The 13,272-nt window shown below is 40.2% G+C and overlaps 1 protein-coding gene across 2 annotated transcripts; it reads right to left on the bottom strand.

The window, feature by feature from the left end:
- On the bottom strand, nucleotides 1-5,236 carry LOC109477013 (ubiquinone/menaquinone biosynthesis C-methyltransferase UbiE-like). 2 transcript variants are annotated; one of them, XM_019778029.1, is made up of 5 exons: nucleotides 5,092-5,236; nucleotides 3,849-3,983; nucleotides 3,197-3,332; nucleotides 1,964-2,062; nucleotides 1-301 (listed from the first exon to the last, which is right to left on the bottom strand). In XM_019778029.1, the coding sequence occupies exons 1-5, from the start codon at nucleotides 5,197-5,199 to the stop codon at nucleotides 123-125; spliced, it is 657 nt and encodes a 218-aa protein (XP_019633588.1). In that variant the 5' UTR covers nucleotides 5,200-5,236; the 3' UTR covers nucleotides 1-122. The 2 variants fall into 2 exon arrangements, with proteins under 2 accessions (XP_019633588.1, XP_019633587.1); XM_019778028.1 differs by lacking the exon at nucleotides 1-301 and adding an exon at nucleotides 632-878.
- Nucleotides 5,237-13,272: the final 8,036 nt, after the last annotated feature.

The following is a 13,272-nucleotide window of genomic DNA, read 5'->3' as shown; positions in this document are numbered from 1 at the left end:
AATGTTTGAGATTGAAATGTGAAAAAGTATTTTCAAGGGGACTTGTTTCAGTGCAGTTAACCAAAGGTTTCCATGACTAACGGTGATAGTACTTCCTGCCCTACTGTACACGATATTTGTCATTATGTCACTTTGCAGACGAAAAATGTGCCTTCCCAGTCCCTGAAGTAACCGGACCGGGTGGTTTTGTTGACTATTGACAGCAGAGCGCGTTCCTGAAGGTCTTGTAGCTTAGCCACCAGTGCCAATCCTACGTCTGATTGAAGTGTTTCAGACCCAGTGCCAACAATAATGAGTCCGCCTGGAATATACACGAGTACACGGGTTAGATCTTATTCTACCACCGGAAACGTACATTCAAGGCTGAAAGTCTAGTCCGTATATCCAAGGGAATATATATTGTACTTTGCCATACATCGTGCAATTGTCGTGCAATAAAGTTCTTTCCATCTTACTATATTCTATTCGTAACATTCATTAGAAAGTTAAGGTTGAATTCGCCTCTATAAGCTTCAAAAGCGGCTGGAAAGTGTAGAAATTGGGCGAATAGACATATGACATGCCAGGGGTGCAGAAGAATGTTTGAGATTGAAATGTGAGAAAGTATTTCAATGGGACTTGTTTCAGGTATTTTGCCATAGGTTTCTATGGCCAACGGTAATAAAGTACTGTCTGCCCTACTGTACACGATATTTGTCATTATGTCACTTTGCAGACGAAAAACGTCCCTTCCCAGTCCCTGAAGTAACCGGACCGGGTGGTTTTGTTGACTATTGACAGCAGAGCGCGTTCCTCAAGGTCTTGTAGCTTATCCACCAGTGCCAATCCTACCTCTGATTGAAGTGTTTCAGACCCGGTGCCAACAATAATGAGTCCACCTGGAATATACACGAGTAGACGGGTTAGAGCTTGTTCTACCACCGGAAACGTGCATTCAAGGCTGAAAGTCTAGTCCGTATATCCAAGGGAATATATATTGTACTTTTCCATACATCGTGCAATTGTCGTGCAATAAAGTTCTTTCCATCTTACTATATTCTATTCGTAACATTCATTAGAAAGTTAAGGTTGAATTCGCCTCTATAAGCTTCAAAAGCGGCTGGAAAGTGTAGAAATTGGCTGAATAGACAGATGACATGCCAGGGGAGTTAGTCCAGGGAGCGGCAAACTGTTAAACTCCTTTATATACAGACATATAACTTTATAGTCTGATACAATCCATGTTCCCCTATTTCATACACCTTATATTTATTAGCAGTACAGGCAAATTTATATTTCGAATGAACAACCCTTCGATTATGAAACATACCTTTTCTTACCTTACCTTTTTACATTACTAAGAAACGAGAAGAACCCAACTTTGATAATTGTAGGTACTTGATAATGTGTATATGTAACGTTATTTGTACTCTATTCTATTCTATTCTATTCTATTCTATTCTATTCTATTCTATTCTATTCTATTCTATTCTATTCTCCTATATGTGTATCTATTCTATATCTATTTTGTAAATTGTAGTGACCTATACTTAACCCAGCGGGTACTAGTATGTGTGTAATGTTACAATAAGTGTCTCCATTCCTTATTTTCGCTGACCACCTCCCCTGGCATATCATCTGTCTGCTTGGCCAATTTCCAGTCTTTCCGGTCGTTTCTCAAGCCTGGTAAAGGCCAAGGTCAAATCTCCGTGGTCTTATAGTAAAACGTTGAACTTTATTCCAACACCCAATTTACAGAGAGATCAAATTTTCCGCGACCACTGTCGCCTTCATCAGGATAATTAATGACCAATCACTTCACAACGTGATCTCGCGAGAGTTTCGGTTTACAAACACGTGACCTTATTCACACGCTGAAAAATTGATCTCTCTGTAAATTGGGTGTTGGAATGAAGTTCAACGTTTTACTATAATTACTACCAACGCAGATGAACTTTCATGATAATGTCCGTGGTCTTATTACCTGGTTTGGTGACCTGCACGAGATCGTCAAGACATGTACACGGGAGATGTGTTCCGTTCTGAGTGAAGGCGCCAACCAACAGAACAGCGTCGTACGTATCTGTGAACAGGTCAAGGCGTATGTGGTACTATTATCATGTGATATAGATAATTCGTTAACTTGAACTATATGGAAAATGAACCTGTACGTTAAAATTATCAAGAATACCATGCGTAGATACCTACCTTTTCCCTGTTAACCCTTAACCCTGCAAGGGTTATTTGCATTTGATTATGTAAAAAAAAAGACTCTGTGCCATGTTTGGGGTGTCCATGCCAGAAAAGAAGTCCTGAGTTTGCATGCTATCATCATCAGCTGGTGATAGAGGTCAAAGGTCACTTCTGAAAGTTTGTCAGCGTTTAGATGCCTTTAGCAGTATAGGATTTCTTGATATCAACAAAATGGACAGTTTAGAGGCCGAGTTACCCTATGAATGTGTGCTTTTGATGCGGTTTCACTCAGGTAGGTGACTTTTCACACCTTCTTTCTGACATTTTTCCATGCATTTGAATGGGACAGTCCATTACCGGCCCACCAGCGCTTCTGTCACGTGAGTTAGTCAGACCACATCTAGAATACGGTAGCGCTGCGTGGGATCCGTACTACAAGGAACATATTCACAAGCTAGAATCCAGAAAAGAGCGGCCAGATTCGTTTCAAGTACCTATGATACATATGCTAGCACTACCAAATTGGTCACAGATTTAGGGTGGGACAGACGCACAGCAAGTAGACTCACATTACTACAAAAAGCAAGACACTAAAAAACAGCCCTTCCGGTCAAAACCTTGTTGACGCCTATCCCGCGCCAATCGCGACACTTCAACTCCAACTCATACAAGCCACTAACGTTTCACAAAGACTGCTACAAATATTCATACTTTCCACAAACTGTCAGAGATTGGAACATTTTGGCCCAAGAGATAACTGATACTGCGGAACCCACGAAGTTCAACGCTGCAGTACTACAACACCTGAGGACGCAGCAATAGCGCATCGCACAGCTCCCCTGCACGCTTTACCCCAATTTAGGGGTGTTGTGCAGTACCCAAACAAGAACAGGAAGAACAAGTTGCAGTAGCCGGTCATACAACTTGGGACTATGGGGGGGTGGGGGTGACGTCGCAATGATTAAACTACTAGAGAATACATGATACATACATCTACATACGTTAACCAATCTCTGATACTTACTAGGCTCTACAGGTAGCTCTCCTGTGCCCAGTTTAGTCTCTATCAGCCTCCGGTAGACATGTTTACTCTCTGCAACTTTCAGCATATCTGCGTTAGCGTCCAGACCGTCTGCGTTTGTATAGCCAAGCTTCTGCAACTGTTGTATATAACATGAAATATATGAGTTTTTGTAAATATTTTTTATTTCTCTCATTGACTATGGTAATGTGGCCGTAATTAGCATAATATTGTTTCATTTATGGTTTTTTAAAATTCAAATGACAATATTTTTCATGTAAAATTCCTCTCCTTTGTCATACTTATGTTCAACATGTACTCATTAATTATGCAAATGATATCTACATTAACATAATATATGCATAGTTGTGTTATGGTCTATTGCAAAATCCTGTCAAAGCTTAGTTTTATTCTGCTTTTCATAAAGCCTATGGACTATTCAGCTGATCTTAGAAATTAGAGGTCAAAGATATCATACCTTCGTCGTTTATTATTACTTATTGTATAAGCAAGGAGCTCCTTGGTTTGATTTTAATGAGCGGATCAACGAAGTCTAAGGAAAAAAGGGAAAATAATTCCTACCTACCGTCAGTACCGACCCTAATTTTTTTCAGGACTAAAACAGGAAAAAGAACATTTTTTTATTAGGCCTTACCTCCGATCCCACCATACCGGTCCCGGCCGGTACGTCTAACACGCGGACAGTGCTGGGGGTCATGACCCCGCCAAGAACATCGTGCATCAGGCTGACGATCTGCCGAGGCCCGTTATATCCCATGTTGGTCATGTCCTGCAGAAACATGTTCATAAGCTTATGGAACAAGTTTGAACTGCAATTTCCAACACAACAAATTGGACTTACTCAAATTTTCGACTGTACAACTCCAGTCTTTGTCAAGGAATGAACAATCCACCGCATCCGTGACGTCACGCAGATAACGCACATGACTCCGTGAGCAGTGGATCGTAGGTTGTAGACAGTCTGTGGCGCCCCCGTCTGTGTTGAGGGATGGTTGTAATGTCCTAATGTAGATGGCCTCTTTAGCCCTTCAACAGAGACGGGGGGGCACCACAGACTTTAACAACCTATGATCCACTGCTCACGGAGTCACGTGTGTTATCTGCGTGACGTCACGGAAGCGGTGGAATGCTCATTCCTTGACCCCTTCCAAGACCCTCGGACTTTGACCCCTTAAATAGCTCACAGTATGCTTAAACTTTTTTTTGCAGTGTATGAAGTATACACGATTCCATTTACTTTGAAGACTTCACAACAATGTACACATCTGGGCCCCTACCACTAAAAGTAGTTCCATGTACCTGTAAAAATATTTAGATACAGGTCGAGGCCTAGACATTTGGTGTACCTTGTACTGGTGAATATAATTTTTGTACACGACTTATAGGTAAATTGCATGACAAGTTTAACACTGATTCAGGGCTTGGAAGTCAGGAAAACCTGTAAACATTGTGGTTTTATATCAAAATCTGTATATTCTCATATATTTCACGTAGACAACAATCTATCACTAAAAAGATAGTTGGCTAAATTTTAAATTCACAGATGACTGGCCAAACTTGTTTAGGTTCTAGCCTACATTTTCCTAAAATTGTTAAGATACACCCAGGATACACAGGGCCACAGCAAAGTTAACCTGGCATCCAGTCTATCGTGGTTGGGTCAGGCTGTCTTCGGGGCTTTAATAGTCCCCCCAGTTTGACAATGTACACCTGTAGGAGCTTTGCTAATAGAGTATAATTAAACCCCTGTCGTGAAAAACCTACCGGGGGAACCTAGCTCAGGTGGGCGGGGAAGAGCTCCTGCAATCCCGAAGAAAACCCACCTAACCACTATAGACTGGATACCAGGTTACGGCAAAGTTTGGGTCCGAACCTACCTCTTCATATTTCGTAGCCCATTCTGAATACCCGGCTTGAGTTTCGGCATAATCGGCAGTCAATGACGCTACCCTGTCAAACTGGTTGTCTGTTTTTCCATTCAGCATGATAGTAAGTTAGGTTGAAACTCGTCAGATCGTCAGGATTTCTTAAATCACACAGACTAGAAGGTTCAAAGCCCTGTTGGCCCCTCGGAAGGCTGCTTCATTTTAATACTTCCGGGTCTGGAACGTGTTGACCTCGATTCCCCGTCGCTTGCACTTCACGCTAACTCCGATAGGTGTCACTTTAAAACCTCCGCGAGCGCCGAAGGGGCTAGCCTGGTCACCAAACCTGTTATGCAATTTGCGGAGAGGATGTAGGACTCAGGAGCTAGAATAGGTTTGGTAACCAGGCTACGAAGGGGGGTCCGAGGGCATGCTCCCCCAGAAAATTGAACCTTCTGGAATGGCATTCCTGCGTTTTTGAGAGGATTTCAAAGGAAAAGTCAGACATAACTTTTCATTCCATTACAAACTGGGCAATTTTTTTAGGATTCAGCTGGTGATACAAATCAGTCCATCTTTTAAAGAAAAATCATGGACCTTTAGATAAAAAGTGGACCTTTCAGCGCGGCCTTGTGGGGGGTTCTTCCGAATCTTCCCTTAACTCATATATAGTCCAACGATAACCTCAAATCATCCAAAGTTTTTTAAAAGATGCTCACCGGCTTTTCAAATAAAGACGCTAGTAGACCCAACCTATCCTTCTCAGCCAAATCCTACTTATCAAATTTCTCAACGAAGGTACTGTAGGTTTTGACTCCGATCCGTGTAACCTTAGCTTTTACCTATCACGCACAAGTACTAGTCTTGTCGCACAGTTTCCAGTTCATTACACAGTGACCTGTATGAGATCAGGGCTCCACTGTTCGCTGTCGTCTACGTATGTACTAAACAGGTAAGTCAACATGATTCAGTCTATGACTTAGCTTACAACTGAAACGGGACTGAGACACAGATATGACACAGTAGGTACAATATGTTGACTAAGACAAACTATCATGTAGGAGAAATTCACAATGTTTTAACTTGTTGAGCTGCATGGTGACGCCCCTCTTGCCCTTCGTTGTTTCACCAAGTTGCTACCGTTCCTATCTGAAAAGCACATTCTGTTATGGCACAAACTTGTACTTTATTTGTTAGTACATATTGTCACCATACAGTAGAATTTACAACCATGCATTAGTGCGTGTGTACATGTACAAAAAAGGACGTTGCGTTTAACGATATGCTAAGAAAGATGGTGACAGGGAAATGATGAGGAAAATCTGTTAAGGCTGCCATGCACAACCCTGGTTGATCAGTGGTTCGCTAAATGTATATAATACAAAGTGATTTATAATACTTTGTAGTACTTATTTTTGCTGGCTTTCAGCCTGATGTTTATCAGTTAGGTCACGTATGGCGCTAACGCTAGAGACAGACTAGAAAATCTAGTTCTACCAGACCCTTCAGGTGCAGTGACCTCTACAACCCGTGTTAGTTGTGACGTTTCTGGCAGCCCTCAAGCGTATCTTGAATTTGTGATTGTGATCCAAACAAAGGAGTGACTTTTTTTGCACGAGGGGTTAAAGAGGCTATCTACATCAGGGCATTACAACAATCCCTCAACAGAGACGGGGGCGCCACAGACTTTCTGCAACCTATGATCCACTGTGATCCACTGCACGCGGCTTTTTTTGTCGTTGGGACCTTCATGACCCCTAATACAGTAGTCTGTTGTCGCCAGAATCCCCATATGATATGCTTGTAGGCTTATGATATGCCTGTATGCTTTGCATGTAAACACATAGACGCCCACAAAGGGAGATACATGTGCACTATATTCTTATCAGTGAATTTCATCCATATGATATTGGAATATTCTGAACGATTTTAATAATAAGTAGATCAATAAATCTATGTGCAATATTTTCAGATTATAGGAACTTTCCCCAGATTCTTGACCGTTGTTGGTTCTTATTATTCTAGTTTCAATGTCATCGCAGACATCAGCAGCTGTGACCTTTGAGGGGGAGGTATATGAATGGATATCGCCGGACTTATACATTGTTCCAGCGTAAGTTGACAGATAGAAGTCATTCTTATAAGAGAGGAAAGTCAATTCAGTGCTGATAAAATGTACTTTCTCTCTCTCTTCTCTCTAAAAACAGACAATAGTAATTTTAATGGATGACATCAAGTTTCACCTGATTTTAGAAAAAAAAAAGTAATTTAGTTGCTCTCTGACAGTGGCCAACATGCCGAAAATGGGCAAAGATGTCTGTTTCCATGCCGAAACGTGGATGGCAGATGGATACGAAGAGAGGAGACAAGACAATGCTCTGATTTATTGTTTTGTCTTTTACTACTAAATTGATGCAGTGAAGTATTTTATTCCTTTTATGTGATGCTGGCTGTGTATATGTGATGTTTCCACTGAATCTAACCATTTGTACCATTTGTTAAGTTGTTTCAGTGACAATTACAAATGGATGTTGCAATAGTTGGCAGTAAACTTAGCACAATATGTGTATAATTTCTTATTGAACAAGGTTTATGATGTCAAAATTTGAAAATGTAGGAATCTTGTTTTTTTCGGGCCTGGCTTGTATTTTTTTCGCCCTATCGCATTAGATTTGGAGTCTGTGGACAATGTCATCTATAAAATTTACGTGCTGTGGCCTTAGCAAGTTCTGCTTGGAGTCCAATATCTTTAACAAGTCACAGAAAGCCCCTTTGATTCAATATGAATGTCCCTTTGTATGTTTTTCAGGGTGTTAGCATTCTTTGTCTGTTTGCTGGTCAGTGCTGGTACAGTTTACGAGTTCATAGTCACCACATCAGAGGGGACAAAATCTTCACCAGAATGTAAGTAAACATTATTTCAGTTGATTTCATCAGGACATTATGCACACTTTTTACTTGCAAGGAAATGCAGAGAAATATTTACTATCCGTTAATGTATATACTCTTCCTCACATATCTGAAGACAATGAGTTTGATTTAGGATGTATAGGTAGCAAAAGTATCAAATTTCTCTATATCAAAACTATTATTGATAGCTTCGACTCAAGCTATGTAGTGTGTAGGCATCAAAAGTATCTTCTTTAGCTGCATAATGTATAGATAGCACAAGTAATTACTTTATGTATCATATAGGTGATAGAACTAAAACTTAGATCATATCCACACAATGTGAAGCTTTCAAAAGTATAGCCTTCAGGAATACAACGTATAGGTATCGAAAGCATCTACGTTAGCTGCACAATGGTAGGTATCACAAGTATTGACCTTAGCTTTGCAATTTCTAGGGATATGAAGTATCAACTTCACTTCGCTCACTCGACTATTTATTCGGGGTTTATTGACCACTGACCAGGAATTATGATACCATGTACACCGACGCAAAAGAAAGTTATTAACCCTTAGTTTCTTTTATTCTCTTTCGTTTCATTCAATTAACTTGTTTAATTTTTTTTCTTTCCAGCAAAGTTCGGTCGCTTGCTCCTGTGTTTTTCTGCATACACCAACACAAAGAAAGTGTTTGACATCCGCCAACTGCCCGGACAACTCCCATTCCTTAACGGCCTCCGGGTTCTGAGTGCGTTTTGGATCATCTTAGGGCACATGGACTTTTATGTTAACTTTATCGCCAACATAGGTGAGTTTTAAGCATTGTGTTGATTTTGTCAGGACGCATTGTGGGTTAGCGGCACTGTTTTGGTCAAGTGACAAATGCTCCTAATTTCTTCTTGTGTGTGGTTGGATAGCCGTCTTGATTCTTTGCTTTTAGAATAATTTTAATGGTATAAAGTGCCTAATCTGTGATACCGGCGTATCTGCTGCTGTACTGTAATTTAGAGAAAAAATCATTGAAATATTACAAAAAAAAGTAATTGTTTCATATATATGATGACATCTAACTGTTAAGATAACTTTAAAATGTGCACACATGACTACTACTACGACGAGGTATAATAGCAGAGTAGAAGTGCTACTTTGGGGATGGAAGTATTGTTTTAGGTGGCTGAGTCGTGTGTTTGTGCCTCTGCTTACACTTCACATGGATGTTGGAGATGACCTTGACAGTTAAATGTGACTCAGTATGCGGTGGATGAGAGCGGTATGTGGAGGAATTCAGGAGGTGGTTTAATACCTGATTTAATCACATAATACAGCAACCTCCACGGTTCCCATACATTCACAAAAGCCCCAAAACACGTCCTGGAAGTCTGTAAACTTGAAGTTCACGAAAACTCGACACCTGTCTGAAATGTCAGTTTTTTTCCTTTTCTTTTTCTTTAAGCTGCAATAATGTTTTTCACAGGCAATAGGTCCGAATATGATGTTCGTGACCGGGAGTGGTGGTTCTTTATCATTGAGGCATACGATCTGGCGGTAGATACATTTCTTGTTCTCGGGTATGTACAGCTACCTCAGGTTTTACACATTCTCTCATACGAAGCCTTACGCTCGTTTGCGTAAAGCAACGGTCCTTGCGTACCTGGCTGCCATTCGTGTTTCTCCCTGCATTGGTTCTGGTAGGCTGTCAGCCAATCATAAACTCTCACGGGCTTGTTGTTTCAGGGACGGCTGTCAGCCAATCACACCGCCGTATACGATCAAGAAGCAATGTGATTGGCTGGTAACTTTTTTTATCTAACAGCAGGACGAGGAGTATCTGATTAGCTTACGGCTGGCAAGCTCCAACGCAACGAGCACGGAAAGCAAGCCGGTACGCCAGCATATACAGGCAGCTGGCCTGCCATGAGAGGACGATTCTAGATACAGCTTTGTCATTGAGTACTTTTTAGGTGGTTTACTTTGGTGGTTTACTTTTCTGTCGCTCAGTTTTTCTCTGCTTACGTTTTATATTTTATAATTAGTAAAGACGTCATTTCAAATTGCAGTTGTTCATTGACTACCTACATATATCGTTAATAAATGATTTCACCAAGGTAAATATATTTCTATTGTTTAAGATAACGTTGTTCTTTTTCATTGAAAAGTGGTTTCTTGGCATCACACGCGCTTTTAATGCAACTTAAAAAGAGAGGTGGCCACTTCTCTGGGAAGGATCTTGCTCTTAATTACCTTCACCGCTACTGGAGGTAGGTCCCGATTATTAAATTTTGTCCAAATAAAATAAAATTATTGAGCCGCCAATAAGGTATGTTGGACTCTCCATTCTTCGAGTTTTGTAGACATGTCATGCCCGAAAGTGGGGTGCGTTTTATTGACATTGGTGTAAGGAATTCGAATCTACAATATTCAAGGTCACCCACGAATACACATGATTCTCTGTTGGTAGAATAGGAACTAGCAAAACCATCGTTGGAAGATTGTGCCCCCAAGCTCTGGGATGGGCTTGACTATGATTCTTACAACGGCTTATGTGTGGCGTCGGGTGGCGTAGTGGTAGATCATTCGACTGTGAACCGAGGGACCCGGGTTCGATTCCGGGTCGTACCCGGGACATGTTTGGACACCGGCCCGACGTTGTGCCCTTGGGAAAGGCACTTTACACGACTTTCCTCACTCCACCCAGGTGTGAATGGGTACCTAACTTTGGTTGGGGAAAGCTGTATTGAGGTCACTTTGTGGCGCCGAATGGCAGCCGCACAGACCCTTGCAGCAGTTCCACAAAAATGTGGAACAAATATGTATTATGTGTATTATGTGTATTATTATATTATGTGTATTATTACCATTTGTATCATTGTACCATTGTAAACCCTGCATCAATTCAGCACTATAAGGCTGCGATTGCACGGGTGATGATTGGCCAATAAACCATTTATTATTATTATTATTGTTATTATTTTTTATAATTTAAAATCAACATAGTGCATGTAAATGCCATTAAAAATACCCAAGCAACCAGAAGAGCAAACTAATTCAGGTACGGAATTACACAACGAATTTTAACATCTCATTGGTGATTTTTGTTTCAGATTGACTCCGGTTTACCTTGCAATCCTGCTGATTTATCTACCGTTTGACAAAGGTTGCCGAAGCTACTGGTGGACAAACCTGCTCTACATCAACAATTATTTCATGGAACCAGAACAACAGGTAAAGACTTAGTTTAAGTTTTTAAATGACTCTTGCTGCTGCTCCAGGTTGAAGATTTTAATTATGTGTTATGCTTAACGAACACCAATTAATTTCGAGATATTGGCTTCCTCAAATTTTCAACTGTACAACTCCAGTCTTTAGCAAGGTATGAACAATCCACCGCTTCCGTGATATCATGCTAGCATGCTATACAGAAGGCAGACGTAACTCGGTGAGCAGTGCGTCATATGCTACAGAAAGTCTGTGGCGCCCCCGTCTTTGTTGACGGATTTGATTTGGTTTATTGAAATTGCAAACAATACAATACTCGTGGGCCACAGGCAGTGGGGGCTGGTGTTGTGGCCCACACACAAAACAAGTATGAGCACACAAAAAGACACACATAAAAGCCTAAACAATATAAAGTACATAAAAATTACAATCTAAAATCAACATAGATTAGAATATGTCAACCTAATATCAACCTAATATCTGTTGTAATGCCCTGATGTCGATATCAATACCCGTTCTTCACCGAGTCACACGTGTCATCTACATACGTTGACGTCACAGGAGCGATGGATTGCTCATTCTTTGGCAAAGACTGCAGTTGTACAGTCTAAAGTTTGCGTGTTCACAGTTTAAAGTTGCTTCAAAATCACTATCAAAGAAAAACTTTCAAGATTACATTATTTTATAATACCTGAGTACGTATATTACCGTTTTAGTGCACGGGGTCGTCCTGGTATCTTGGTGTGGACATGCAGCTGTACATCATCGCGCCTGCCCTTATCCTGGTTCTGTACAGGTAGGTCCACCTGCTTTCACGTGCACAGTAAAACCATCATAATCAAAATGACGCCATTTTGATGATGCAGGTTGTACCTGTGATGTTTAGTCATTAATCGCTTTCTTTCTCTTTCTCTATTTCTCAACTATCTCTCTCTATATATAAGGAGATGATATAGAGAGGGACATATGTGAGAGACAAAAGGGAAGAGAGGGAGGAATGGAGAATTATAGGTTTTATTATTAGTAATAAACATATAAAGGAAAACTGGAATTTTACATTGTCCAGCATCCTTCCTTTAACGACTAATTCTAGGCTAATTCTAGCTATAGTCATTTTTAGAAATTGTAAATGCTAATGCTAAAAGTAAATGCTAAGAGCTACATATGAGTAATGTTTCGTTTTTTTCTCTTTTCTTCAGGAAACCAAAGCATGGAATCTCAATGAGTATATTTCTTGTTGTTCTAAGCTGGGCATGCAGCCTGAAGCCACTTAATACTATGTACGTTTTTTTTATTACTTATCCATAGTATGATTGGAAATTAATAAAAATGATTGATTGGTTGATTGATTGATTGATTTAAAGACACACCAATCGAGTAATCGTCCATATGGCATCAGCAGGTGGATAAATTATGGCTATACTTAAACATACAAGAAACGTCCTACACTTGAAATTGGTATGGTCTTTTTTTATTGAAACATACGGTGACAAGGCGTGGTGGCGAAAAACTCAAGTAACACTTATATTCATGTTGCCACCAGACAATACATAATACAAGCAATTGCAAGCAAAGCACGAATTTTCATATAGAAGTCGAATACAATAATTAATCAATGAACAAGTGAAACAAATATATAAATACTGACAGGATTGATCAAGATATTACAAAAACGATTTGATTCTAACAAAAATGTCTGTACATGTAGTAGTATTTGAGTATATTGAACATTGTTGACATTTTCTTTATCTTCGTCGTCAAGTACATAATGCACACAAGCATTTACTTAAACACACGTTTCTTACAAATGTTTTTTTCTTATTGTTTTCTCATCTGTTTCAGTGCAGTACAGCTAGGCTGCGTCAATCCTTACTTTTGGACGCCCATCAGGATGGGCCCGTACGTCATAGGTATACTCGTGGCTTACCTACTCTTCAGGACCGACTGTAAAGTCCCCAACACCAGTGGTGCAAAGGTAACGATACAAGGCACTTATTTATTTAAACTTTATTTTACATATATTTACATGTACAAAATGACCATAGGAAACAGGCCTAAGAGGAAATGCTAATATATATATATATATAT

This window comes from Branchiostoma belcheri, unplaced genomic scaffold (genome assembly GCF_001625305.1).
Source record: "Branchiostoma belcheri isolate BF01 breed outbred unplaced genomic scaffold, Haploidv18h27 scaffold4, whole genome shotgun sequence".
Lineage (NCBI taxonomy): Eukaryota > Metazoa > Chordata > Leptocardii > Amphioxiformes > Branchiostomatidae > Branchiostoma > Branchiostoma belcheri.
The sequence above is the reverse complement of the archived record's forward strand: the minus strand, read 5'-3'. Positions and strand labels throughout refer to the sequence as shown.

Excerpts from the sequence above, each read along its gene's own strand:
- LOC109477013 (XM_019778029.1), bottom strand. The coding sequence starts at position 5,199 with ATGCTGAATGGAAAAACAGACAACCAGTTTGACAGGGTAGCGTCATTG. Across the intron at positions 3,333-3,848 it reads CCGGTATGGTGGGATCGGAG|TTGCAGAAGCTTGGCTATAC; the intron begins GTAAGGCCTAAT and ends TATATACAACAG. Across the intron at positions 302-1,963 it reads CGTGCAGGTCACCAAACCAG|GCGGACTCATTATTGTTGGC; the intron begins GTAATAAGACCA and ends TGTATATTCCAG.